The following is a 27,273-nucleotide window of genomic DNA, read 5'->3' on the forward strand; positions in this document are numbered from 1 at the left end:
GAAAAACTACATCCAGAATTAAATTTTCATATCATTAAGATAATTCAGAAACATGTAATATTTTATAAGTTTTTTAAAACAAGTTTGTTAAGACTATTGCAATCATGTTGTATAAAGTCAAGTGAGCAATGGTTCAGATTGGTTTCATTTTTGTCTTTATTTCGAGCACACTGATTAGAATCTGATCGCTCTTCAATAAAATGATACATTCTAAGATAAACTTCCATTGTTTACAGAATACCAGCATGTCCTTCAAGTGATATAAGTGAAAAACTATAAGCCACAAAAAGCATGCTTCCTATATTAGTATGAGTTCTTATCTACTAAGTGAGTTAATAAACAAAAGGCATACTTATAGAACATGTTCTACCAAATGAGGAAAATAACATGTTCTACCAAATGAGGAAAATGCTAAAATAACATTTAGCAAAAACAAAATAAAAAAACTATCCATCCAAAGAAAATGCTAGAAGAGAGTTAAAGACTTGACGTACATTAATGATGCACGTGGTTAAACAGCAAACACTCTCCATTATGCCACCCCAAATGAACGACATTTATTTCCTATAGAGGAAGGGAATGCCTCCTAGGCCAGGTTATTCTATTTGTTAATATGACACAGAAGCAGGAGAAAGTCTATGGTAGTGCTCCCTTCTTGAAGACTAACAGGTTAGTTTCTCTAGGCATAGCAAGCAGTGGAAGTTAGATGTTGTGAGGTGCTCTTGGGATTCCGTGAAGTTTACAAGGTGTATACGTTACCTCAGAAGTTCAACTTTTTGTTGCATCTCACTGCACGTGATTTGCAAGTCATGCATCATTGCCTTCAGTTCTTCCTCGTTTTCTCCCTGAGAAGGAACATCTTTTTGCTTAACTAAAGCAGCAACCCTCTCCCTCAACTTCCTAGTCAGCTCTTGCAGCTTTTTTTTCTCCAGTTCTAACTCTGCAATGGTGGCCCCATGTGGAAGATGTCTGTCTTGAAGGCCTAGGAGAGCAGTGTCTTCCTCCAGTATACCCTGGTTCTGTACCTTGGGCTTTTCTCCATGGGTTCGGATTGTTCTGTGTAGCCAGGCAATTTCACTTGCTTGTACTCTTTCCAGGAGCTGTGTGTTCTCCTGCTCGAGGTACTGGTCTTCTTGGTAATGCTCTTCTATAAGATGGTGTACGTTCATCACCTCTGGCACATGCTCATCCAGTGTCTGCTGTAGTCCAAGCACCTTTCCCTCAGGCTGGACTTCCAGCTTCCCTAAGTGGGCTTCCCACAAGGAGAAGCAGTCACACTGTAGCACTGCTCTTTCCCGAAGCTTCTCCATCTTGCCTTGAAGTCTCAAAACCAGAACGTGCAGCTCCTCATTTTCTCTTCTGACCTCATCATAACTCTTTTCCAGGCTGAGGAATGTTTCCGTCACCTCCTCCACTTTCTTTAGTTCATCCTGCAGTTTGAACACTTGGGAAGTGAGCTCTTGGTTACTTTCTAGTGCTTCATCGTAGCGCATCTCCATCACCCGCAGCTCTTCCTGGAGACAGTCATTCTCCCTGCTGGCATCTTCATATAACAATTTATACTTGGGGGAGGCCTCAGAGATCCTCTCAAGCATCTTCAGTTTCTTTTTCAGCACAGAAACATCAAAGAGTAGGTCCTGTTTCTTTTCAGAAGCTCGACTGCAATCTGCACGTAAGATCATTAGCTGTTCCCGAAGCTGACAAATCTGATTCTTCAGGTCCCAGCTCTCAGTCCTGGTCTCTTCACTATTTTCGAGCTCGGAAAAACTCTCTATTGATGCTTCAGATGCCTCCATTTTGACCTCCTGTCTCTGAGCAGAGCTCGTCCCTGTACTTCCCAGATCTCGTGCCTCGTCGTCTTGTAGGTCACTTAGGACGCATGGCGTGCTTCCACCTTCTGCTTGCTTCATTTGATTTTGTAGTAAAAAGGGCTCTGTTTGTTCTGCAGAATTTCCAAATAATCCGGAAGCTGGCTCATCTAGACAAGACGACATTACCGACCCTGGCTCTAATTTTTGCAGTTTCTGTTGCAGTCTTGAAATTTCCGTGGCCATTTTCACGTTTTCTTTCACAGCTCGCTCATGAGCTCTCTGCAGGCTTAAGAGGACATCTCCATTCTCTTCCAACAACTGCTCTCCTTGCTGAACCAGGGACATGGCTCCACTTCCTTCTGCCTCCTCCCCTGCCACTGCCTGGCAGCCACTCTCTCTCCTGGAGAGAGAAGCCACCACCTGCTGCATTTCCTTAATTTTGTTCTGAAGCCAGGAGATTTCTGTGCTCATCTCAGCCCTCTCCTGATCCGCTTTCTCACAGGTCACTTTGTGGACACTCTCCATGGCCTGAAGTTTGGCCAGCATTTCCTGCCTCTCCCGGTCACGTTCCATTTCTAGCTTCTCAAGCTGCTGGCTGGCCAGCTCCTCGGAGGCCCCTGCCTGGCACAGGCCCTGTTCGGAGTCCTCCACCTCCCTTTCATGACTGCCCTTCAGCTGAAGTATGTGGTCGGAGAGTAGGCTTTGTTGACTTCTGGACACGTTTCTTAGATCTTCCAGGTCTTTGAGTAGCTGCTCCCTTTCAACAACCATACTATTCAAATGTTCCTTGTATGTTTTCTCCAGCATCTCTCTCTCCTGGGCCAGGACCAGAGAAGTTGCTTTCTCTCTCTGCAGAGTCTCCTTAAGCTGCTCCTGGGCTTCCATGCACTCCTGGGTGAGCTCATCCTTCTCAAACTCCCACTGGGATCTCTCCTCAAGCTGCTGCTCCAGGAGCTGCTTCAGCTCTTGGTGGTAGTGGCTCTCGAGGCTTCGCAGGGTGTTTTCACAGCGCTCAGTGACTTTCTGACAATTGGCCTGAAACTCTGCTTCTATCTGAGAGGTTCTTCTAGTACACTCAGTTTCCATTTTTTCCCTAAATGTAGTCAACACACAGCATTACTGAAACTGCCACCAACTCCAGAAGCAAACAAAAAACATTTTCCCATGCATAGAAGAAGCTGACAGGCAAACAATTTAAATGCTCTCTGAAAATGGTCTTCACTTATTCCTATGTAATGAATTTCATACAGAGACAGGATCTCATTTCTGAGAGCTAAGACTGGCAGCCATCATTAATTTAAAAGACTTACCTCTTTCTGCATTTAGAGGGAAAAGTTAGAAACCAACTTCTTTGGCATTCTCCTGAATGTATTTGTTTATGGAATATGTAAACTGCTGTTTCACGTTAATGATCAAATGCATCTTAACCTAATCCCTAACTTGGGAAATATATACAATTCCTTCTTTTTACTTAAGTATACATTGGAGGACAGTAGTCCTATAAACCATATCTATTAACTTATTCATTATATGAATAAAGCAGCACCCAGTTAATCAGAGAATGAAGCATCAGAGCCCTCAAATGTACCTTAGATTTCCTGTGAGGAAGGTAAGCACAAAGCGGCATAATTTGGAGAGCAATAGAACTTAACCCAGAATTTAGTTTACAAATAGCATTTCTTAGCACACAATAATTATTCTCATCCGGAACATGAAAGGATGCTTGCTGATACAAGAAGTATGGTCTTTGAAAGAAACAGAATAGTTCCAATAACCCCAGGACAGACTTAGGTCTAAACAATGGCAAAAGGGGTTGAGAAACTAACGAGTCTAGTCAAAGTCTCTTTAACAGGCTGAAATTTCTGGCGCCTCCAAGGGACAGTGCCCAGGTTTTCTCCATTTCCCCCATCTCTTACCTTCCCTCTTGAAGTTCCCTTTGGTGTTTTTCCAAGAGCTCTTTTCGCAACTCCTCTTTTTCCAGACTGTGCTTCTCCATCAGGCTTTTCAGCTGCTCCTGGTGACACTGCTCTAGTTCCTGAGTCAAGCCTCTCACCTTCTCTTCTGTCCAGGTGCCATTTTGAATGAGTCCCTCTCTCTCTTGGTTAAAGCTCTCCTCGGCCTGCTCCAGGCTAGCCTTGAGTTTCAACTCGTATTCCAGCTTCAGTTTCTCCTGCAGGTGAGTCTTTTCCTCATCCCACTTCCTTTGCAGTTGCTTTTTCTCATCCTCGTGTCTGCAGATAGTTGTACGTTGTGCCTCCTCGAGCACCACTGCCTGGCCCTGAAGTTCTGCAATTTCATTTTTAAGGTCACTTATTTGTTTTTCCAAGACATGCACTTCATTCTCATACTTTTGCTTCATGTTCTCTTGCTCCTTTTCACAGGTGACCTTGGTTTCATCTAACTGCTTTTCATAATGGTGCACCTAAAGTCAGAAAATGAAACCACCACAAGGTTATTCAACTCCAGGCCGTAGAGAGGTTACTGGGGCTGTAACTACTTTTTCCTATGAGACATTCCTCAGTTTTCCCATTGTAACAACTTGAAAACATGTTGAATAGGATATATTTGAGTCAAGCATTGTTTCCTTTCCTTTTTAATTAGGTTGAATTTTATTAGTTTCTTTTTAAGATTTTATTTATTTATTTGAGAGAGAGAGCAAGCGCACACGCGTGCATATGAGTGTGGGGGAGCATAGGGAGAGAATCTTAAGCAGACTCTACACTGAGCAGGTAGCCTAATACAGGGCTCCATCCCACGACCCCAAGATCATGAGCTGAGCCAAAATCAAGAGTCTAACAGTCAACCAACTAAACCACCCAGGTGCCCCAAATTTTATTAGTTTCTGAACAACTCTGATAAAAACGACTAGATTTTCACATAGATACCATTTGTCTTCCCAGGCATCCTGTCCAACTATAAATGTAGAGACTTAAAATAATTAAATTCACATGTTTATTGAACATCTATCATAGGCACATTGTGGGCCTTGTGGGGACACAAAGTTGGGTAAGATATAGTCCTTCCATCAAGGAGAAACCACTCTAGACATGGTTTTGACAAGTGCCAACAAGTATATTACAAGGCAGAATGTAAAACATAAAAGGTATAGAAAACAGAGCTACAGTGTAAGTTGGAAATCCAAAGAGGGGGAAAAAATCACATTTGGTCAAGGGTATTTAGGAATGGGTTCATGTAAGAGGTAGCATTTGATATAAACTCTAGAGCGTAAGTAGACGTTCAAGAGCTAAAAGAAATAATACAGCATGTAATAGCATGAACAAAAGAGGATGGTCTGATGCAGAACAGTGAACTACTGGTTTGACTGGAGGAGAAGGTAAAAGAGAAGACTAAAAATATATGTTGAAGCAACATGGTGGAGGGTTCAGACCTTGTATCTAATGCTAACTATATCAAAGGGTTCTTTTGGTTTTATTAAGATGTTTTCGAACCAGTTGGAAATAACCTATTGACCTTCATTCAAGTTCCATGCTTGCTAGAGCTGAAGATAATACATTTTGGAGAAACTCTCTCCTAGGAGGACAAGGCCTCATATACCCAGCCTATGAAACCATCCTGAGGAAGGGGGTTTTGGGTAGCCAGCAGACCCAAGAGGAAATGTATAGAAAGTGATGCTGTATAGAAAGTGAAAAGAATTAAGAATGTCCTACATACAAAAGCTTGTCAGACCTCAAAGAAATGAGAGGACAGGGTAAGAAGGACTTACTTTATCTTCAAGTTCCTGTCTTAAGTGACATAAGTCCCTGTGATGTTGTTCTTTCATCTGTTCAATGACGAGCTCCGCCTCGATGCTCATATTCAATGGATTGCATTCTTCAGAAGCGAGCCCTGAAAACACATGGGATCTGTTGGCCCTGAAGTAGGTGCTTTCAATAACACAACTGGCATCTGAGGAGGGGCATCCAGTAAAACCAAGAAATAATTTTTGGCCTAAATTACCACTAATAAGATCTATTAGGAAACCATAGAAGCCAAGAGGTTTTCTGTTTTCAAGCATAAAAATGAAGGTGAACAGGCAGTACAGTAAGATTCCTTCATGTGCAGACTTTGTACCAAATTTTAATAGAATCCATCTTTTTTAAGAGTAGATGGAGGTAGGGGTGGAAATTATTCAAAGGTGACCTTCTAATTGAAAATTCTATGGAGTGAGTTAATTTGTTTAAACCAACCAGCCTAAAAAAATAAATAAATAAATAAATAAATAAACCAACCAGCCTTCTATCCATCCAACAAACACTAGGTGACAAATTAGCAGAGGGGCACTGTGGCAGAAGATGCCTGGAGGCATTTGCTTCATGGGTCAAGCTATCAAACCCACCACTCAATTACAGAAGATTGAGTATTATAATATTGATTTCCTATAGTGCAAGTGGAACCCTGTGTTAAATTATCAGCTGAAATTTTAAAAATAGGGTGCTGGATAGGAACTTGTATATAGGCAGTTTGGGAGAAAAATTCTCAACTCACACATATGAGTTCACTTCCACAAATGCCGTGATGGTGACTGAGAAGAACACTAAAGCATAAACCGGATGCTGAGCTAGTACACAGACAGATGATTATGTCTAATACTATGTGGAAATCTCTCAAGGCAGGGGATTCAAAAAGGTTTTTCAGGTGGGGGTCCAAAGGCAGTCAGGAGAAAGGGCATGGCTTGCATCTGGGACTGACAGTCTTGCCTTGGAGTTTCTTTTCATATATTCTTTCTTTTCAGTTGGCATATCCCCAACTGAGAAGTGATACTTGGGGTATAAACCACCCCAAGATGGCACAGCTTCACATATCTAGGAGGAGAACTCCCAACACTACAGAACACAGAAAACCTTCTGGATTGCATCATATGATCAGCTGGGGTCCATCCTCACAGTATAGTAAGGCTGCCAACCACATACTTAGAATCACAGGAAAGGTCTTAAGCCCTCTTCCAGTTGCCTCCCCAATCTCTTATTTATTCTAGAATAGATAAGAAAAGGATTAAACAAAACTTGGAAGAACCTATACTTCTATCTATAACAGTGGGGAAGACTATGACAGAACAATTTGTTATGAGCCCTTTCTGAAATTCAAACTCAAAATAGTGAGGAAAGAGAATACTAGGAAGGAGGAAAAGAGCTAATAATGAATGTAGCAGGGCTTCCAAACAACTCTGCCTTTCAACCTTGCCACTCAGAATCTTCCCCCAAGGCACAGTTAATCAATACTTATTTAACTTATTTGTTGTTTTACAGAGGCAATGCTGATCTTTAACACAGCCAGCATGAGAAAACCAAATTCTGGTTTCTGGTTGGCCTGTTCTCCAAAACCATCATTAGACCAGTGAGGCCCTTAAGGCCCTCCCTTAAGAAAGGGAGGATTCAGCAATAGCTCAATGTCTGAATTCTAACACTCCCAAGGCCTGGATTCTCAGACTTGTGGCCAGTTGTTGTTGTTTTTTTTAACAAAGCAAATATCCTTGTGGTTTGATTTTTCCATTCCTTTGTTGATGCATTTAAAAATCAGATAGAAATATTCTCATAAAGACTTTAAAGACAAATGAAAAAACAGACCACAAGTGAAATAGCTCAAGCAAACAGTATTGCCAGGGGTTTTTATGTTTTGTTTTGGTTTTGTTGGTTGCCAAAGTTGTGCAATTTTACATTCAAACATGGCCCAAAAAGCAAAAACCAAAGGCACAGCCTCTGAAAAGATGATGTCCGAATGGCTTACCCTGGTCAGGCTCAACGCAATCCCTGCTAACATCAAGTTCTTCTGACAGAGAGTTCTTCAAGGGAAGTCTCAACACTTTGCCTTGTGTACGAAATTCTTCCAGCTCCGACTGGAGTTCATCCACTTGGTCTTGTAATACCTGGAGTGTAAAAACCAACACCAGTCTTATATGTGACAGCAAAAGCACAAGCAGCAAAAGAAAAAATAGCGAACTTGGACGTTCCCCAACTAAAAACTTTTGTTTTGAAGGATGTTATGAAAGTAAGAAGACAACCCACAGAGTGAGAGAACAGCTTTTGCAGATTATGTGGTCTGCTAAGGGACCTGTAACTAGAATATATAAGGAACTATTACCACTCAATAATAAAAAGACAATCCATTTAAAAATTAGACAAAGGATTTGAATAGATCTTTCTCCAAGAGATATGCTGATAAGCATTGGATATTTAAAATCCTTAGTCATTAGGGAAATGCAAATAAAAAACACAGTGAGGTACCACTTCATAACCCCTAGGGATGGTTAGATTCCAAAAGACACAGCAAGAAGAACTATTGGCAAGGATGTGCAGAAATTGGAACCATCATATTGGTAGGAATGTAAAATGGTGCAAGCCCCTTGGGAAAAGTTTGGCGGTTCCTCCAAAGGTTAAACACGCAACGATCTTATGACCCACCAATTCCCTTCCTAGATATAGACTCAAGAGAAATGAAAACCTATCCATGCAAAAACTTGCACACAGATGTTCATAGCAGTATTATTCAAAATAGACTAACCCCAGTGTTCATCAACTAATGAATGGATAAATAAAATGTAATATAACCATATAATGGAATATAATGCAGCCATCAAAAGAAAAGAAGTGCTAATACATGCTACAACATGGATGAACCATGAAAACATTATGGTAAGTAAAGGAGGCCAGCCACAAAGGACCACATATTGTAGGTTTTCATTTACATGAAATGCAAAGAATAGGCATATCTACAGTAGAGTGTTGTGTTAGTTACCTATGGAGAGACTATAGCTAAGTGGAGTGGGAGTTTCTTCATGGGGCGATGAAAATGTCCTAACATCGATTATGGGGTAAGGATTGTACAATTCTGTGCATATACTGAAAGATAGTGAATTGTACACTTTGAGTGAGTTGTATGGGTGAATAGTATATAAATATATTTTACAAAAATAACTGAATGGATTTGGGGAATTTGGGGAGATAAAAATGACAGATTTTACCAATGAAATCATAACTTTAAGATCTATAAGAAAAACACCTCTACTCGATTTCAGCCAAGAGCCAAAACTTAATTGTAAAAGCGGCATTGTTTCATTCTTTTCTCCAAATGTGTACATATACTTCCTAGGAAGACAGGCTATGAGCAACCTCACAAGGAAGTGATGGTTTTCCTTACTTCTCTGCACAAGTACAATTTCCATCTAAAGTAGTCAGAACTCAGTTATACTTACCCTTGTTAAAAAAAAATCTCAAATTCCTAAACTTAGGAGAGTTACTTTAAAGAAAAAAGTCAAGGATTCGTATTATTTATAAGGACATTTTTGTCTTTTCTGGTAGGTATTGGTAATGACTTACTGGCTGAAGACTGGAGTTGTTTCTGCTTCATTTGCATTTAGTAAATAAAATAAGGAATGTGTTCAGGAAAAAAACCCAAAGCCACAAGACAAGAGCAAATTACATCAGATTAGGTCTGAAGTATTTGATTAAGAGAGGCTCATTTTGGAATAAACTCATCAACATGACCACGTATTTCTCCACTTGGAATAAAACTATATTCTCCTCTAAGCACTAGCAATTTCTGACTGAGATAAAGCAGACTTAAATGTAGTTTGCATGATTCCCTAATATTTGGGGGATACTGAATAATAACAGCTAACATTTTGGTTAAGTGCTTATTATGTTCCAGGCTCTGTTCTAAGCACTTTATATATATTCACTCATTGACTCTTCACAACAACCGAGTGGGTACTCTTATGTTTACCACCTTACAGGTGAGGAATTGATGCACCCACGGATTAAGTGACTTGCTTATGGTCACTAGTAAATGAGGAAATGGGATTTAAACCCAGGCCCTCCTCCACTATTAGGTTCTCTGTAGTCACTTACCCTACACTGCTGCTCATACTCATTTCTCATCTGTGTCAGCCTCTCTTCTTGCAGAAAGAATTCAGCACTGCTGGGATCAAGGTCACCAAACTAGAAAAAGAAAAGGACATAGCTTTCATTTTCCCCAACTGTCACTCTTAGACCTTTAACCCACCAAAAGGCCTCAGTTTCTGGTGTTTGCCCAGAGTATGGTCTCTTGAGTATGAAAGGAATGTGACATTTAAACAGAACATTACCAACTGGATGATGGGAAGAACATACTAGAGTGATGTGTTCAACTAAGGCAGGGATCACTTCTCAGCACTAGGCAATGTTTACCTCGGATCCAAGCTCCAAAATTATATCCCTGCAAAACTGACAGCTCCCTTTAGACATCTAAATACTTCCCTAATAGAAATTTCCTTGGTGGCATTGCTTCTACTCTTTTGAGTAAACTACACTTTGGGCTGTGTATCAGGAGATCAAATTTAAACAGATTTACCTTTTCTGCTAATACATTTTCCAAATTTCGCTGAAGTTTGTTTGTCAGATTTTCATATTCGGCCAGCTTCTCTGCATTTTCCAGAAGCTCATTTTCTAGACGACTGTTTTCCTGAAGATATTTGGGGAAATTAAATGGGTGCAGAAGTAAAAACAAACTATTACACCTTTTTATGTGATACATAAAGTAGTGCTCTAGACTGAGAAAATCTATTCATCTTGAAGGTTTCAGTAGATGAGAGAAGACAAAAGTAAATATAAAAAAAAATTGATACTTAGCTTATAACCCAAAGTCTGCCTCCTCTTTCTTTGATCCTACAGAACTATGCTGTATAATATGGTAGCCACTAGAAGTCACATGTGGATGGTGAGCACTTAAAATATGTATATAGTACAAACTGAGATATACAGTAAGTATGTAAAATACCAGATTTTGAGAAGATTATGCAAAAATGTAAAATGGCTCAATAATAATTTTTGTATATTGATTATGTGTCAAAATAATGTTTTAGAGATACTGGATTAAATAAAATGATTCAGAATATCACCTGTTTCATTTTATGTGGCCATTTGGAAATTTGAAGTTCCATATATAGCTTGCATCATATTTCTATCGGGTAGCATTGCAATATAATATTTAATGACATGAAAAACATTGTCAAAATTGGTTGCAGGATAAAGGTATCCTGTTCATCGGATAGCAAAAGAGAACTAAGAAAAGTATAAAAAGTAGAATAATGAAAATCCATTTCACTTATATTTACAATTTTATTTTGGCTTAAGGATGTAAAAGCTGCATATCAAGGTTTTTCATAACTTGTATGTTTAAACTATTATAATAAAATAACACATCAACTGAGGTCCGCAAAAGATTTTTTCCATATATATATATATTTGACAAATATATATTTGATATATATATATATATATAAAATACTAACAAGTATTTTTTTAACAAGAGATTTTTTACCCACATTTGCTTAAAAAAATAAATAAAACCACACAGACGTGCATTTTGACATATGTTCTATTCCAGTGTTAAAGGCTGATTGGAAGAACATTCTTTTCAAAGTACATTTTGCCAAAAGAATATAAAGCCAGTATATTTTTAATACATTCTAGTTCACACCCTCACATAGCAATATGGAATAAAAAAAGAATGTGCTTGAAGAGTTTTCTTCTTAAAAAAAAAAACAAAAAAAAACCTTCTCCCAAAATGCCAGTTCTAAAACTCTAATCTTTCAAAGCATGTCTAAATTTAGATGTCCAAACAGTTAGGAGCAATCTCTGTGTATCAGGCCCCTGTTGCTGCTCTGCAAAGTCACAAATCAGATTCTGCTACTGACCACAGGGAAAATACAATCTGGACCTTGGGGAGGGAGGCAGACGTAGATCCAATTAATTATCTGTGATGTGCTATCTTCTGGCAAGAAAAAAGTAAGCATAAAGGGAGTGAAAAAGCCATGTGGTATGCGGTGTTGGAGAAAGCAGGGGAGGAGCATAAAAACCCACAGAGGAAGTGAGAGCGCCGAGGCAGGTGCAGCAGGATTAGGGGCACGGTTCGGGGGGCAGGATGGGAGATTGGAAGTGTCTGAGGCCAGACTCCCTTCCAGGGGCTACCAGGCTGCACTTTTACGAAGGGCCACAGCATGTTCTTCAGTCAGCTAACTCTGGTGGCCATAGAGAGGTTGGATGGATGGAAGAAAAGATGCACATAGGTCAGCTGAGAAATCCTCATAAATCCTGAACCTGTTCAGAGGCTGCAGACATGGAAAGGAAGCGGATAAATCAGAGGGACCTCTCAGAGCATCACCAGGTCTTAGAGACTGATGAGTGAGGGTGACCAAGATTTTAGCTTCTGTGACAGCACATGGGAATTGTGTAGATTAAAGAGAAAATTCAGAAAAGGATGCAATCTGATGGTTAGGGTGGGAGAAATGGCTCAGTGTTTGATGTACAGAGTTTCCGGAACAATAGTTAATAGTCTATGTCTATTTATTACCTTCCAAACACAGCATATGCAGCATCTCATTTAATCCTCGTATTAAATACACTCTGAGGTAGGTATTACAATGGTGCCCATCCCGTGTGTCAGGAAACAGGCTGGGGTAATGTGATCAAGGTTTTCCAGTAAGCAGTGGTATCCAGAATGGACCTAGGCAGTCTGAGTCCCCAACTTACCCCCCTCTATCTCTAGACTACACTGTATCATATCAGAGTCCAATAAAGAGAAAGATCACTTCCTCTCTTGAGACACAGGAAAGGACAGGAGGATGTATAATAAGGCAAAAGACATATTGGGACGCAAAGAAACAAAGCTGATGAGCTCTGTGTGGCAGGAGACAATACCATCTGCTCTGAACTGGGGATGGGGGCTGAGGGGGTGGAGACAGGGAAGGAGAAGGGCATTGACCAGGTGCCCAATGGCCCTAAGGACTTAGTGTAACTCGGGGATGGGGGGTGGTGGGGGAAGAAGAGCAAGATATGCTAATCAATAGTGTCAGCAAACCAGAAGCCTGGATACTCCTGAAATCTGGATCCCAGCAGGGACTCTACCATGTGTGGGTCACGACCCAGCAGGGCAAACTTAACAGGAATCCTGGGACTGAGCCCTGTGTAGACCCGTGGCCTTCCCTGCCGTATTCCCAACGCGGACACAGGCCCGAGCACTAATAGGGTGATTACCTTTAAAGAGAGGGCAAGGCGGTCCCGGATGTAGTTCTCTTCTGTTTTTGCCTTTTCAATTTCCTGCTCAAGTTCCAAACGCTGCTTGCCCACCTGCTGCAAGATCTGTTCTCTCTCCTTTCGGAGTTCATTCTTTAGGGCTGCTATCCGTTCCTTGTACTCTTCGTCCAGTTTCCTGTGAGAGGGAAAGACCAATGAGCTGCTGTTAAACCCCTCAGAGGTCCGGTGCGGATCCACCAAAAAACGGAAACACAGAGTCGAAGACACAGGAAGCTCCTCGAAGTATGGAATGTGTCCTGCTTTCCTTGAGGCTTGACCACACCTCCATCCCTCCAGCTGGGTGTGGCCATGCAGGCAGCAGGCTGAGCTCCAATGCCCTGGGCCAGGGTGGAGGGAAAAGAGGGACCTGGCCCTATCCAGTCGCACCTGAGGTTGTACTCATTCCGCCGCTCTATGGCCGCATGGTGATCATCCACCTCCGAAGCCATTAGAGACTTGAGCTTCTCAGCCTTGTCCAGATCTGACCGTAGCTTCTCTTTTTCTCTGACGACTTGATCAACTCGCTCCCTAGAATGGGCAAGAGACCGAGTCAAAGGGAAACTGTCTCTAAGCAATAAGTAGACCCAAAAAAGCTCTTGCCTGGCTTGCTCCAACACAAAAACAAAGCCAAGACAACCCAAGCCCTTCCAAAACAAAAAAAGATGTTTCCACGGCTCCCTTCACAAACCTAATGCAAATCTGAGTGTTACCTTGTCTTCATGGTAGTGAAAGGATAGGAGATTAGCCACATGTGCATACAGAATGTGTGTCACAGTCATCTAAGGGATCTGCTGCACCAGCAGGGAAGGGAATGGGGCAGGGGAATCATCCGCTCAACTCACAGTAAATGGCGGATCTCAGCCTTAAAGCTGGCCAGTGCTGCCTGGTGAATGCCACTTTTGGTGCCCAAAAGTTCATTTTCAAGAGCCAGTGTCAATTCTGTCAGGTTCACATTTCCATCGAGACTGAAATCCAAGGCCTAGAAGTGAGAACAAGTTGAAGACGATCACATGTTCTGTCCTCTAAAATGGAAGCAGTCAAGGGGAAACAAACTCAGAGAAGTGAATGTATAGTCAAGAAGTTGGAGGATTACATTTCCTTAGTGATTGCATAGGGACAATCTTCAATCTTCTAAGTTCTAAGGAAACAGTAACATACATATTTGCCTGTTTAAAAAAATACCACGTGGCACTGTAAATAAATACAATCATATCACTCTAATCTTTACCAGCCAGAGATCAATTAAAAGCATGGCACTTGTCAATAGTTTAGGAGTTAAAAACATGGAAAGTAGTTAGCAACAGACTCCTGGCTAAAGGGGATAAGAAAAGTTACCTCTGATCTCTGAGATCTTGTGAAAATAAGAATCATTAAGGAGAAATCAATTCAAATCAGTTTCAAAGGCATTAGAATATGGACACTTTGGTGGGGTCCCAGGATCAAGTCCCACATCAGGCTCCCCACAGGGAGCTTGCTTCTCTCTCTGCCTATGCTTCTGCCTCTTTCTCTGTGTCTCTCATGAATAAATAAATAAAATATTAAAAAAAAAAAAGGAAGAAAGCATTAGAATTTTTCATTCCTCCCCTAATTTGTCATTTTTCTCCCATTTTAGCTGCAATACCTTCAGGACCTCCTGACTGTTCTCAATGCCCTCTTCTTGCCAGGAGTCGAGGATTTTCTCCACCGATGCATAGCCCATCCCATCGTCCAGGCAGGAGAAGACCCGAAAGCCAATGGTACTTGTCATCACAGATGGGGTTGTGGTTCGTCGTCCACTTTCATCGAAGGACTAGAAGAAGAGACTTGAGCTGGGTCTGACATTTCAACCAGACATTGACCCAACCTGGATAGTCCTGACCGCGATGAGCAGAAGGCATGTCTCTCTAACACTACCAGAAAAACAAGTCATGCAGCCCCTTTGATCTTTCTTTCCAAAGTGAGTTGAGAATGCAAAACTTATCAAAAACAGTTCATCTGGTGGGGAGTTCCTTGACACAGACATGTCTCCACTTAAAACCAGGTTTCTTCTGACCCACAGCTACCATTAAGGGGCATAATTAGTGGCTTCCCACTCTGTCATTTATGGTCACTTTTCAAACCCAACTTTTCCTTCCCAATGGTTTAGTCGTTCTTCTTCTTTTGCCTCTCTTTCTCTCCTTATTCTTCTCCAGACAGCAGATTGATTCATTAGAAACTACTCAAATGGGTTTTAACTTCTACTCACAAAGAAATCACTTCCTATTTATTTCTTACCTGCATGGAGAGGTGCCTTTTCAACTGTCTGTATGGCGTAGATGCAGATGGTGTGAGGGATTTTCCATTTTTGAACAAGCCATAGAAAAAGTCTTCCACACTCATTGTACCATCAGGATCAAGATTATGGAAGACTTCCTCAAGTATCTAGAAAAGAATAACCACTTACTTTCAATATTTTCCTCGAAATAACATAAGGCCCAAAGTACATCTGTGGCCAATAGAAATCGGTCTCACTGTTGACTCTAGGGCTGCAGATGATAGAACATGTACCTTAATTCTCATTTTATAGAAATTTATTTACTTTTCTGGTAATCTCTCCTTCCTCCACAAACCAAATAAATGTCCATTTTCATAATCATGCAATTTAGCAATTGAATGTTCTTTCTCCTATTCGTACTCTTAAAATGGGTAATCTTTAATGTAGCTATACATTATTCTATGGATTAAAAAATTACTTTAAAAATATAAAGGTACAGCTTTCCAGTGTTGTCATAATAGAAGTAAGTTTGAACTGGGGACACCTGGGTGGCAGAGTGGGTTAAGCATCTGACTCTTGATTTCAGCTCAGGTCATGATCTCAGGGTCATGAGATGGATAGAGCCTTGAGGCTGGCTCCACCCTGGGCATGGAGCCTGCTTAAGTTTCTCTCTCCCTCTGCCCCTCCCCAACCTTTCTTAAAACAGAGAAAGAAAAGAAGAGAAGAAAAGAAAAGAAAAGGCAAAAGAATGAAAAGGCAAAAGAAAAGAAAAGAAAAAAGAAAAGAAAAGAAAAGAAGAAAGAAAGAAAGAAAGAAAGAAAGAAAGAAAGAAAGAAGAAAGAAAGAAAAAGAATTTAGACAGTCATTAAGGCATTATATTGCAGTGTTACTACATGATATTTTGCTTATACTGAATTTTTGCAATTGGTATGTTAGCACAGCAGAATTTGGCCTGGGACAGATTGCAATGATCTAGGAGTTTGGGTCTGAAACCCAGGACTTGGGATTTAGAGTGCTACTTGGAACAACACTGCACGTTTTGGGTTTTTATTTTAATGCTTTAACACAAGAGAAATGAAGATCAGAGAGAATGGATTTTGTGTGTGCCCAATAGAAGGATCCAAGAGATGTAAGAGAATTTTGTCTGGTTATTTTGTATCCTCTAACAGTAAGCAAGGAGTCATCGTGTAACTAGAGAAGGAGAGACTGGACTACAGTGCCTTCTAGGGGCTTGCCTAGGAGGTGGTTTGTCCCCTAGCTCAACAGTGGAATATAAAGGGATGAATAAAGCAGCATGAGTCACTGATACCACAAAACAGGGAGGAAAGGCAATGACCTCCTTTTTCCTGGTAGCTGGATTCCTCTTTACTTCAAGGGCTAAAGTTTTTCTCTACAGAAACTCCTCTGTTGTACAAAGCAGATCACCTGAGGATCTCGTTAAAACGCAGACCCTGATATAGTTAAATCTGGGGCAGGGGACTGAGAGTCTGCATCTCTGACAAACTCTCAGGTGATGCCCCTGTTGTTGAATGGCAGGGAAAAAGGATAAGCAGCAAAATTACTCTTGAAGCATCAGAGTCTGCAGTGGGGTCCATTCGAACAAAGGCTTCTCTGTGACACATCTTCAAATTCTGAATATTCAATTTCATAAGTCTGGACTATTACTAGGATTTGTCATCTCATAACTACTGATTTTATTCTTCATGTAAGTGCCTGAGGCATTGATCTCAAATGATTCTTTCCAATTCACACCCAATAGAAAACATCCATCTCTATTCTTTTTTAAATACCACTTCCTCTAGGGAGGACTCTGGAACAAGAAACCATTCTAAGGAGTGGAAATCTTTAGAAGAACAGTTCCTAAGAGAGAATTATATGGAAAACCAATGGAAAGGTATTTGGGGTGAAATTCCGAGGCTATTAAAATCCCTTAGCATTTCTCTTAGCATTTGTCTCATTCTTACCAACCAAAAGAACACTTTTTTGGAGGAGGAGGCTCTCAGGACCATCAAATCAGAAGTCACAGTAAAATCCAGGTGCACTGACAAGTTAACAGGCAGTATTTCGGCTCTAACCTTAGCTCTACACTGCTTGGTCCTGTGATCTTGGCCAAATCAACACACAGATACCATACTGCTGAAAAACCCATCACCTCATCCACTCAAAGTCATGGAGCATATGAGTCCTGCCAGTTACTGTACGCAGGGGAGTGGGGAGGTGGTGAACAGATGGCTGTGGATTCAGATGAAGGCAGGGTTGGGCTGAACAGAATGCAAGTCATATGTGTAATGGGGGCATCCTTTGCACCCTGTGTAGGAGCCAAATCTAGAACCCTGAGGACATTCTTACTCCTCATGACACACCAGCCGGGTCTTTGATGGTTGATTTCCCATTGGGAAATGATGCACTAGGCTAGGGATAGTAAACCCAAATACCCAGAGAGACCAGGAGGTCAACACAGACCAATAAGACAGGATGGTCTGGGGATGTCACAAAGTGTCACCACTTAAAGCAGGGGACTGAATACATGAGTGCATACTCTGTTCAAAGGAGCTAGCCAGCCACCTCTCCCTGCTAGCACAACGGAGTCAAATACTCTGGTTCTTAGAACTAAATTTCCTGATTTAAAAAAAAAAAAGAAAGAAAAAAAAGTGTAGCAAGAGTTTAATTTTTAAACATTGGGCAGGCCAGAGGGGGGAAAAAAAACCAAAACCCCAAAACTTTGAGCCATATTTGGTATCTAGAGTGATAACTTGCCATCCCTGCCCTACAGTTGTCCTTGCTTCTGCAAAGCAGGGTATGCGAGACAGTGAGTCAGTTCCCCTTCATGGTAATAGCATCAAGCAGCAGGAACATCATTTTATCTATGAAATGGGGAGGGGACTAAATCTAAAATTGCTTTCAGTCATAAAACCCTATGATCCCAAACCCTTGATGAGATCATCCTGAACTTTCAGCTCCTCTGTGGTCTAGAGTCAGTAGTATAAAGTACTACAGTATTTCATGCTTTTTGAGGGGTGGGGGCAGGAGAAACATGAAGTAAAAGCTATTTTCAATGAGCAATCTTTTACTCATCCTCAGATCCGAGGAAAATAACTCAATGTGCTACTTCTTTTCCAGGGCTTTGGAAACTCCACCACTGAAGAAAATGCAGCTCCCCACAAATGGTTACAGTTTATTCCAAGAATTGTTCTTAGATAAATAATCCAAGTGTATGCAATATTTCTTGGCAAAACAACCCAAGGTTCTGTATACTGCACTAGTTTATAATTTAAGAGGATGAATGTAATTTTATGACTCAACAACCAACACTGAAAAATAAATGACCACTGAGCCATTAAAAAGGTAGTTCCCACCCCCCCCCCCCCAAAAAAAAAGGCAGTCAAAGGGTACAGAACAGTCACATATTCTAGGGAGGGGAAAAAGCTTTTCTGCAAATTAGGCTACTTGGCAGCTTTTGATAATAAATGTCTTTCTGGTTTAGGAAAATAATACCACCAAGCAGACAGTATGGTTTCAAATATCATTATGATCAAAGATTCCCCAAACTACAACTGTAGCCCTAACCTCTGAGTCCCTCCTTATTTTCAGCTCTTTGAAAGACAGATCTTAGAATTATTTATATTCTTATGTTTCATGACTGTTCATGGACTCAGTCCTGCCAGTTTGCCTCTTAATTTTTCAGAAAACGCAAAGCTCAGAATTTTATCAAGCTGGGGTCTTTAAGAGCCTCCTTCAAGATTCTTCTGTATATCTTCAAAACCACCAACCTACCCTTTTCCATTTCCTCATGACCAGAACATTGTAATGGCTCCTGGCCAGTCTCCAAGTCAAAGGCTGTCCTGACACCAATATACCCCACAAAAGAAGCTCAAACCATTCCCAGTAGCTGTTTTTCCTATATACTACTCAATCTGCTAAAGAATATCACACTTGATATTGAGATTTTCTCTCCCAAAACATAAACTCATAAGCCTCGCCCCTGAAATACTCTCCCAGCTCAAATCTTCTGAACTCCTTGTGTAATCCATCCTCCAGGCCTTTCCCACACTTTGCTCTGTGAAAGCCACTTCTACAAATACATCTGACATCGTGGCTGCACCAAAGTAGTATCTGATAATGTGGGGTAACATGCTTAGCACAGCAAGGGGCATGTAGTGTGGGCTCAGTAGGTGTCAGCTATTATCAGCGTTCTTTTATCCAGAACACAACATGAGCTACTCAAAGAAAGGATCGTCAGTGGCTTACTTCGTAGAGAAGAGAAAGAGACTAGACTCTCTGTAACATGCTACAGGAAGCCAAAATAGGGCTGTTCCTAGCCTATGGCCAGTCTAGATTTCATCATGACTATTATTTCTGAAGAAAAATATGATGCAAGACTTACCTCTCCATCAATATTCTGCAGCCCATACTGTTCACAGATGGAGACCAGCTTCTTTCGGTTCAGGTGACCATCACGGGTGATTCCCAAATCTTCACAAACCTCCTGCAGTTTCTCTTCTATCCAGTCTTGGGGAGCGGATGACCCACTCTGTGAGGCATTCAAATCATCTGGGTTCCAAAATCTTAACTGGCCTGAAATCAAAACATATATTGTGCTGTCCCCAAAGGAATTGCAAAGAGGGGGAGCCTATCCTCAAAGAAATTGTGCTTTTTAAAAGTAAATATTAAAAGAAAGAGACTATAAATGCTGATTCCATTTTGGTTTAAATCTGCAAGTTCAAATGAAATGGAACCCTTGGTTCTCAGGCTGCAACTAAAGCAAACCAGCACTTTTTTCTATACCATGTAAGAGACATCTGTGCAGGAATACCAAGGTTCTAGGTTTGTTTTACTCCAACTGAAAACATGCACAGGCTTAAGGCTTTGTTGTGATTGGAACAGAAGGCTAGTTGAGAACTAATCCAAAGAGATTTATTTGCCCTGCCTCAACTTTAGCTATCAGACTTCATTACTGCCACTCTTTCTAGTCTAAGCACTAGAACTGCTTTTTCTGAGAAGGAAATTATTTCATGATAGATATCATAAAACAGTCATAAAAGTCATAGGATCAGCCTGATTTCCAAATCTTTACAGCTTTAAATATTCTGACCTACAGATACACCAATTTGAAAGAATAAATGGTTGTAAAATGCAAGTTACCAATTATCTATACATTAAGCATAAGTTTCATTTGAACACTTAAGGATCAAACTTTTAGTTTAAAAATCAAAATTTATTTATCCTCTATTAAAAGTTCTCACTTCTAATTAGATTTTCCACTTACATATTGGAGATTTATAAAGTCATTACTTAATCATGAGATAATTACTAGTACAATTTTGGGTGCCTTGGAAGAACCTTAGGAGGTTGAGAAGAGCATTTAGTGCTACCTTTACTATTTATTGAAGAAACCAAGCTTATCACTGCTGTGTTTTTCCAGGTTATAGACCTGGAGGATGCACAGTAATTACACCTAAGTAGAGTTATGCCAAGTAAAGTGGGCTGTGAAGTGAGGGGAGAGTCCATCCCCTGAACCACAGTGCCATCTGCTGGCCCCAGAAATTCAACATGTTTCACTGCTTCTTAAGTACATCTGAAACTGCTCAGTGGGTGCACTTTAATAGGTCTCTAGTTTAGGACTGCTCATAGATTAATTTGAAAGTTTGTATAAGAGAATAATTAGTCCATAAGTAAAATTCTACATTTAGATGCCATACCTTGAATGAGGTTCTATGTTAGGATTCTAAACCTATGAACTTTCCACTGGGAATGAATTTTTGGGTGGCTGATGTTCTTAAGGTGACTTTTTAGTTGGCCTCCAGCATGTGAGGCTATTGGGGAGAAGGCTCAGAGATGCACAAGGGGGGGTATGGGGAGTGCCCCGTGGATGGCAGACCTCAACACACATTCAGTTCCTACCTTCTGCTTCATACTCCTCACTGCGTTGTGTCTTCCAGTGCTAGAGAAGGCAAGAGAAGATTAGTGTGCTTTAGTACGGATTCAGTTTTCCCAAGATCAGAGCACTCTCTGGCTCTGCAAGCATCACCTGAATGAGTCACATGGTTCAGAACCCTCCAGGTGGGCTCTCCTGAGTCAACCAGCCAATTGAGAAGAGACTCCTAAGAAATGCCACGTAACCATCTGTGCTATTTCACTAGTGATTTGCCTTTCACGTTTGCAAATTCACATACTCATCAGTAAAACTTATTACAACCAATAAAACCAAGCCAAAGCAAATATTCAGAATCCATTGACCAACAAAAATTCATACCATGCATTTATAAATTTGTTCTTCAACGTGTGCTGGGTGCCAGGTATTATGATACGTCTTCAGAATACAACTATGAACAGAACAAACACATTTCTTGCCTTGAGAAGCCTATATGCTAATGAAGACATGCAGACAAGAAAGTGGAAAGTGCAATATTGTACAGCATTAAGTGTTACGACAGGGAAGTTCAAAATGTTATGACGGTACCTAAATGGGATCCTCCAGATTCAGGAGATCAGGGCAGACTTCCTGAAAGAAGCAACATCTAAACTGAGACCTGAAGGGTGAGCTGAAGACAGCCATGTGAAAAGGAGGGAGCAGCTACTATTTGCTGAAGCACGGAGGCAAGAATGAGCTTAGTGTGTTTGTGACACAGTGAGGAAGAGACAGAGATGCAACTCGAAACACGTAGGCTGGAGAGCTCAAGTTAAACAAAATATGATACCAGTAAATTGCATAAGAAGCTGTGAAAGTGGGCAGCCCAGGTGTCTCAGCGATTTAGCATCTGCCTTCAGCCTAGGGTGTGATCCTGGAGACCCGGGATCGAGTCCCACATCAGGCTCCCCGCACGGAGCCTGCCTCTCCCTCTGCCTGTGTCTCTGCCTCTTTCTCTGTGTCTCTCATAAATAAATAAATAAATAAATAAATACTCTTTAAAAAAAAAAAAAAAAGCTGTGAAAGTTACCTGAATGGGACCATCTTGCCCCTATTATGCTGTTACTACTGGGCCTTTTTCAAGTCATAGCATATATTTGTGGTCCGTGTACTACACAAAAGCACCCAGCCAAGGACACAAATTGGCACCAAACTCCAGCCCTTGCTTCACTGGCCAACCATAGCACAGATCTACTCCCAGTCAATGGCAACACATAGCTCCACAATGGCCTCTGGCTGGCCAGCGAGCTGCCTAGTCACTCCTGTCAGAAGGTTCTACAACCATCGTAGGAAACCCTGTTGAGAAAAGGTGTATCTCCCTCTCAAAACCTGGCTGTTGTCTCAGAAGAGATCCAACTTGATGGAATGAAGCTGCCTTTGATAACAAATACCTACCCTTTTCTCTGGGATGGTTGAACTATTCAGGATGGTCTGATTTCTTGAGCTTCTAAATAAACTCAACAGGATAATTAGCCTGATTAACTCCAGTGTCCAAGAGCTTGGATCCCTCACGGCGGTGTGCCACCCAAAATCCTTAGCTTGAATGTTGACTTTCAGTATCTCATTCAAGCTGAGATGAGTTGAGGTCACCTACTTTCTTCCTCCCCATATGCACTTATGCTGGTCCTCTCCAATTAACTAAAGGACAACTGTCTACCAGGATTTCACAGTTCTATATTTTACTTAGAAAGATACTGAAGCTGCCACCAGAGAGTTTCCCCAGTACTGCCACACTATACTCCAACTCCAAAGTGACAATGCTGAAATGGATCATTCTTGCCGTGAAGACAACATCACAAGGCCATGACTCAAAATGCAGAAGTTCACTACAACTCCTTCAGATAACAACTACAAGTCACTAATACAGATGGTAGTTATGGAAACAGAATTAGGGACAGTGTGATGTTTGCTTGTTTGTGATTACAATTTTAGCAGTACACATTTCCTCATAAGATGTATTTCAAACCTGGTGAAAAAAAAAAAAAAACCTGGTGGATATATGGGGCATAGTGGGGGTGGGGAAAGAGCAGTGGGGTAAAAAGTCCTCCATACATCTTATTGTTTCTGGGCACAATTCAACTGTTTTCATAGGAAATGATTCAATCAAAAAAGCTCCACTAATAAAAGCATCCTGCCTGTCTGTCCTGGCATATTTACTTCCTCACCCACAAAGCAAAGATTTAAATTCGTATACTACTTTGGCACCCCAAATTGTGAAAATTCATTATTCAGCATGTAAGTTGGAAGCACCCTAAAATGGAATCCCTTAAGTCCACCTAAAACAAATTAAATGGGTTTCTATGATCTAAGAACCATTGTTCAAAATAAAACCTACTAAATCATGAGCAGGGGATGAGTTTTAACAGCACAAGCAGACAGGAAAAATAACAGGAGAATATATATCATCAGTGGACCCAAACAACAAAGGGAGCCCCCACTAGGAGACACAGATGGAAAAACATAAACACATACCTTCAAAAAACCCTTGGTAACAATTCCTAACATAATGAGGTATGTATACTGACAGAAAGGTTTATTTCTTACATTTGCTCACTTCTCAATTCATTTTAAAATAGTGAGCAATTACTTCAGAGGTACAAGAGGCTCCAACCTACTGTTTCAACTATCTCCTGAGTCTACGGGACTAGATGCTTATATCTGATTCACTTCTCAGGAAGTACTGCCCCATTGCCCTCCATCCCTGATTCCACCCCCCAACCCCAACTAATAAGAGTGTGGGGACATGGGAGCCAGACACCCTTACTTACGGAATTTAGCCTAGACACATTTATGAATTGCTAAATTGCTTAGTTTCTCCATCTAAAAAATGGGAATAAAGTAAGACAGATTTTACCAAGCTGGGTAAAATGCTTAGAATTGTGTGGCACATAATAAGCACTATAAAATCTTATTTTTACTGGGCATGTATTTATGCACCCTTTATTTCTTATTTTTGCAGATTTCATTTTTATTACCATGTTTAAACTTAGGGCGTTCATTTGGGTGGCCCTGGGAAAGTATCAGTTATTCATACAAATTTGTAAGAACAATGACAAGTCCAGCAGAATACAAACAGGCAATTCACATAAAAGGCAACACAATTAAACAAATATGAGGAAAAACTCATTTCAAAAGCAAAGTAATAAATTAAAACCAAGGAATCACTTTGTTCCCATTAGATTAGCAGTAGTAAAATAGGAGTCCTATTACCGTCAAGGTTATGATTTAAAATAGGTCTGTTTATATGTTACTGGTAGCGATGTGAATGGACATTACCCTTTTAGTAAAGAAAATTGCTTTGTCTCTGAAAGCCATAAAAATGTTCATGTTCTTTGACCCAATAATTCATATAATTTCCAATGACAGTAAAATCAAAGGAAAAATGCATATGCATAGATATGTACATTTAGCACTTTTTGTAAAAGTACTGAAAACAATTTAAATATTTAAAAATGGAGCACAAAGTACAACTATACATCATAACATAATCATTAAAAGTATAATTATAAAACCATGTAAGAGATGGAAAAATATCTTATGAAATGTTAAATGAAAGACCATATCAAAAATGCCATCTACACCATGACTGCCGCTGGTAAAGATATTTATACAATTAGACAAAGACTGGAAGGAAATAGACATAATCAAAATCGAGGCATTTGGTTGAGGGAATGTGGGAAACGATTATATTTCCTTTGCTATTCTATATATTTATGCAGTATAAACAAGTACAACCTCGATTATTTTTTTTACCCACTTTGCCCTCATATTGTCACCAAATGGGGGCACCTGGGTGGCTCAGTTAGTTAAGCATCTGCCTTCTGCTCAGGTCATGATCTTGGGGTCCTGAGATCGAGCCCCCATGTTGGACTCCCCACTCAGTGGGGAAGGACCCCAGAAGAAGGACCTACTTCTCCCTCTTCCTCTTCCTGCTGCTCCCCCTGCTTGTGCTCTAATAAATAAGTCTTAAAAAAAAATTCTCACCAAATGAATTTTCTGTGACATGGGGGGTGGGGAGAAAGGGAAGAACTCTCCCTTTGCTACACACCTCCCTGTGACATCGGCAGCACCCTCCAGCACTGTGACCTGCGACAGAGGAGTCTTCGCGGGAGGCCAGGTGCCCTTCAGGAGGGTGAGAGCTGCTGACGCCAGTGCCTCCCAGGCTTGGCAGAGGGTGGAAAGATCAGGGACACTGGCGCCCCGAATTGGGGTCTGAGACTGTGACATCCTGGAGGCGGCTTAACCCGGCGGCATCACGTACAGCACAGCCTTCTGAAGCCCAGGCAGCATGGGCAGGTTACACAATTTCACACGGACTCTGAGTAAGCGGTGGTGAACCTGTTAAAAAATGGCCAGGGGTGACAGTTTCACACACATTTCTCCCGTGGCCCGGTGTAAGAAACCTAGATCCAGCTAGAACCTGCTTGAAGCAGCAAGCTTATACTGAACGGCTAGATTTTCACTCCAAGACCATTTCAGTTGGAGATGGAGTCTGCCCCCCAGAAACAAGGGCTGTGCTTCTCCCCAGTCTCCACCAAGGGTCTGTTCCTTTAATAAGGGGGAGGCAAGCACACTGCAGCTGAATGTTTGTTATTAAATTGCAATTTTAAGGATGGGGCGGTAGGAGGGGAGATTCAGCTCATTCATAGCTCATTTTTATTCCCACTGCCTGGAGCCAGTAGTTCCAATTAAAAAGAAGGGGGAGAGGGAGGGGGACGTCAGGTTAGAAGGTTGTGGGGATTAGATCATTCACCCACTAGAGCAACGCCAATAAAAAGAGGCATCATTCTGGAACAGGGTCTTTTAATTGCTGCCGGTTTACCCAGGGCGGTGAAAGGCTGGCAGGTGGCCTCGAGGCACAGATCAGCCATGAGCATCGAAAGGGAGAGAATCTCAAAGATCTCCGGAAAAGTCGGGGAAGAAAGGAGGGACAATTGCTGGCCTGTGTTCTCAAGACTAATTCATGAGAAAGGAGTTTTAATTCTTCCCCTGAAATCTTATGTCACCTCGCACGGGAGAAATGGATATTGGTAAATGTTTTAAAATCATTCAGTGGTATTCAACTACTGGGGACTCTCAAGGCAAAACGACAGAGGGTGTGAGCACAAGGGCTGAGCAGAGGGACGGGGTTAAGTCTGGCCCGGCCACACTACAGGACCCGGGCACCTTCCTTCATCCACAGAGAGGGGATGAGCCACCCGGCGCCGACGTGGAGGGATACCCCGGGACTTAGGAACTGTCAGCCACTGTCATTAGTTCAGCCAGAACGATGAGGTGGTCAAGGACTCGGGCTCCAGAGCTGGGCCCCCAGAGGTCAATTTCAGCTCCACCCCCCACATGCTGCTCGACCTCGCACACGTTCCTTAACCCCGGGCCTGCCTCGGTTACCTCAGGGGGGCAGTAGCAGTGCCCGCCTACGAAGGTGTGCTAATATGTGGGGTGCACTTCAAATGGTGCCTGCTGCAAATGGAGAGCTAAACGTCTGTTCAGGAAATAGATATTACCGTCACTACTCCTATTATCTGGGTGTCCAAAATTAGGCCAAGGGCAGAGAAAAGAAACAGCAGATAGACCAGTGTCAGCTTTAGGAGCAAACCCAAAAGACGCTCTGTAGAAGCTACAGCTTTGAACCGGCCGCTGTGAGGAAGCCGTCGCCTTCTGACTCCACTTAGGAGCAGCGCCTCCCTGGGCGGCCTCCCCGAGGCCGGCGGGGTCCCTGGGCGGCCGCAGCTGGCAGGGGCTGCCTGTGCTTCCGCAGCACCAGGCCGAGCGTGCTGGCCAACAGCCCCAGCGAGAGCAGACGGAGGGGACGGGGTCAGGGGCGGCCTGGCCCCGAAATGGCTGCTACAGAAGGCAGCCCCCAGCCCCCTCAGGCAGACAAAGGAGCCCCGCACCCGCCCCGTGGGCTGTGCCTCTCAATGTCACGCCGGCCGTTGTGGCCAGTGCTCTAGCTGTCCTAGGGCCGGACAAGGGTGCCCCGCACACGTGGGCCACACTAGCAACACCGCTTTCGGGAATGCTTTCTTTGCAGGGCCACCTGCTCTGCCGGACTGCAGAGCAGATGGCCTGAGGCTCGTGGGTCCCGGGCTTGCACCCTGCGGCCGGGCCAGCGCCTGCAGCCTGCAGGTCTGCGGAGGCCCCTGCCCACAATAGCCCAGGCACGGCCCCCAGCAGCCATCTGCTCCAGGACAGACCTTGTGCCCTGCAGAATGTATGGCTAATTAAAACGATTATGGGGGCACACACGGGGTTATTCTTTCCCAGCAGAGGTTG

The 27,273-nt window shown here is 42.0% G+C and overlaps 1 protein-coding gene across 40 annotated transcripts in view; it reads right to left on the reverse strand.

Moving 5' to 3' along the window:
- The window catches only part of NIN (ninein), a 98,346-nt gene that overhangs the window by 31,216 nt on the left and 39,857 nt on the right, over window positions 1-27,273 (reverse strand). For 39 of the 40 annotated variants that reach the window (XR_012002165.1, XR_012002163.1, XR_012002164.1 and 36 more), the window contains 13 exons: window positions 20,994-21,033; window positions 19,477-19,667; window positions 15,113-15,259; window positions 14,481-14,648; window positions 13,702-13,838; window positions 13,247-13,387; window positions 12,821-12,995; window positions 10,137-10,247; window positions 9,656-9,745; window positions 7,536-7,674; window positions 5,536-5,657; window positions 3,728-4,233; window positions 760-2,904 (listed from right to left, as the gene is read on the reverse strand). Coding sequence is in view for 28 of the 40 variants with exons in the window: in XM_072761535.1 (XP_072617636.1) it covers window positions 760-2,904; window positions 3,728-4,233; window positions 5,536-5,657; window positions 7,536-7,674; window positions 9,656-9,745; window positions 10,137-10,247; window positions 12,821-12,995; window positions 13,247-13,387; window positions 13,702-13,838; window positions 14,481-14,648; window positions 15,113-15,259; window positions 19,477-19,667; window positions 20,994-21,033 (4,112 nt within the window). In the remaining 12 variants the exon portion in view is untranslated. The remainder of the gene's footprint in view (window positions 1-759; window positions 2,905-3,727; window positions 4,234-5,535; window positions 5,658-7,535; window positions 7,675-9,655; window positions 9,746-10,136; window positions 10,248-12,820; window positions 12,996-13,246; window positions 13,388-13,701; window positions 13,839-14,480; window positions 14,649-15,112; window positions 15,260-19,476; window positions 19,668-20,993; window positions 21,034-27,273) is intronic. The other variant, XM_026000723.2, reaches the window with a different exon arrangement.

The sequence above is a fragment of the Vulpes vulpes genome, chromosome 6, assembly GCF_048418805.1.
Source record: "Vulpes vulpes isolate BD-2025 chromosome 6, VulVul3, whole genome shotgun sequence".
NCBI classification, from domain to species: domain Eukaryota; kingdom Metazoa; phylum Chordata; class Mammalia; order Carnivora; family Canidae; genus Vulpes; species Vulpes vulpes.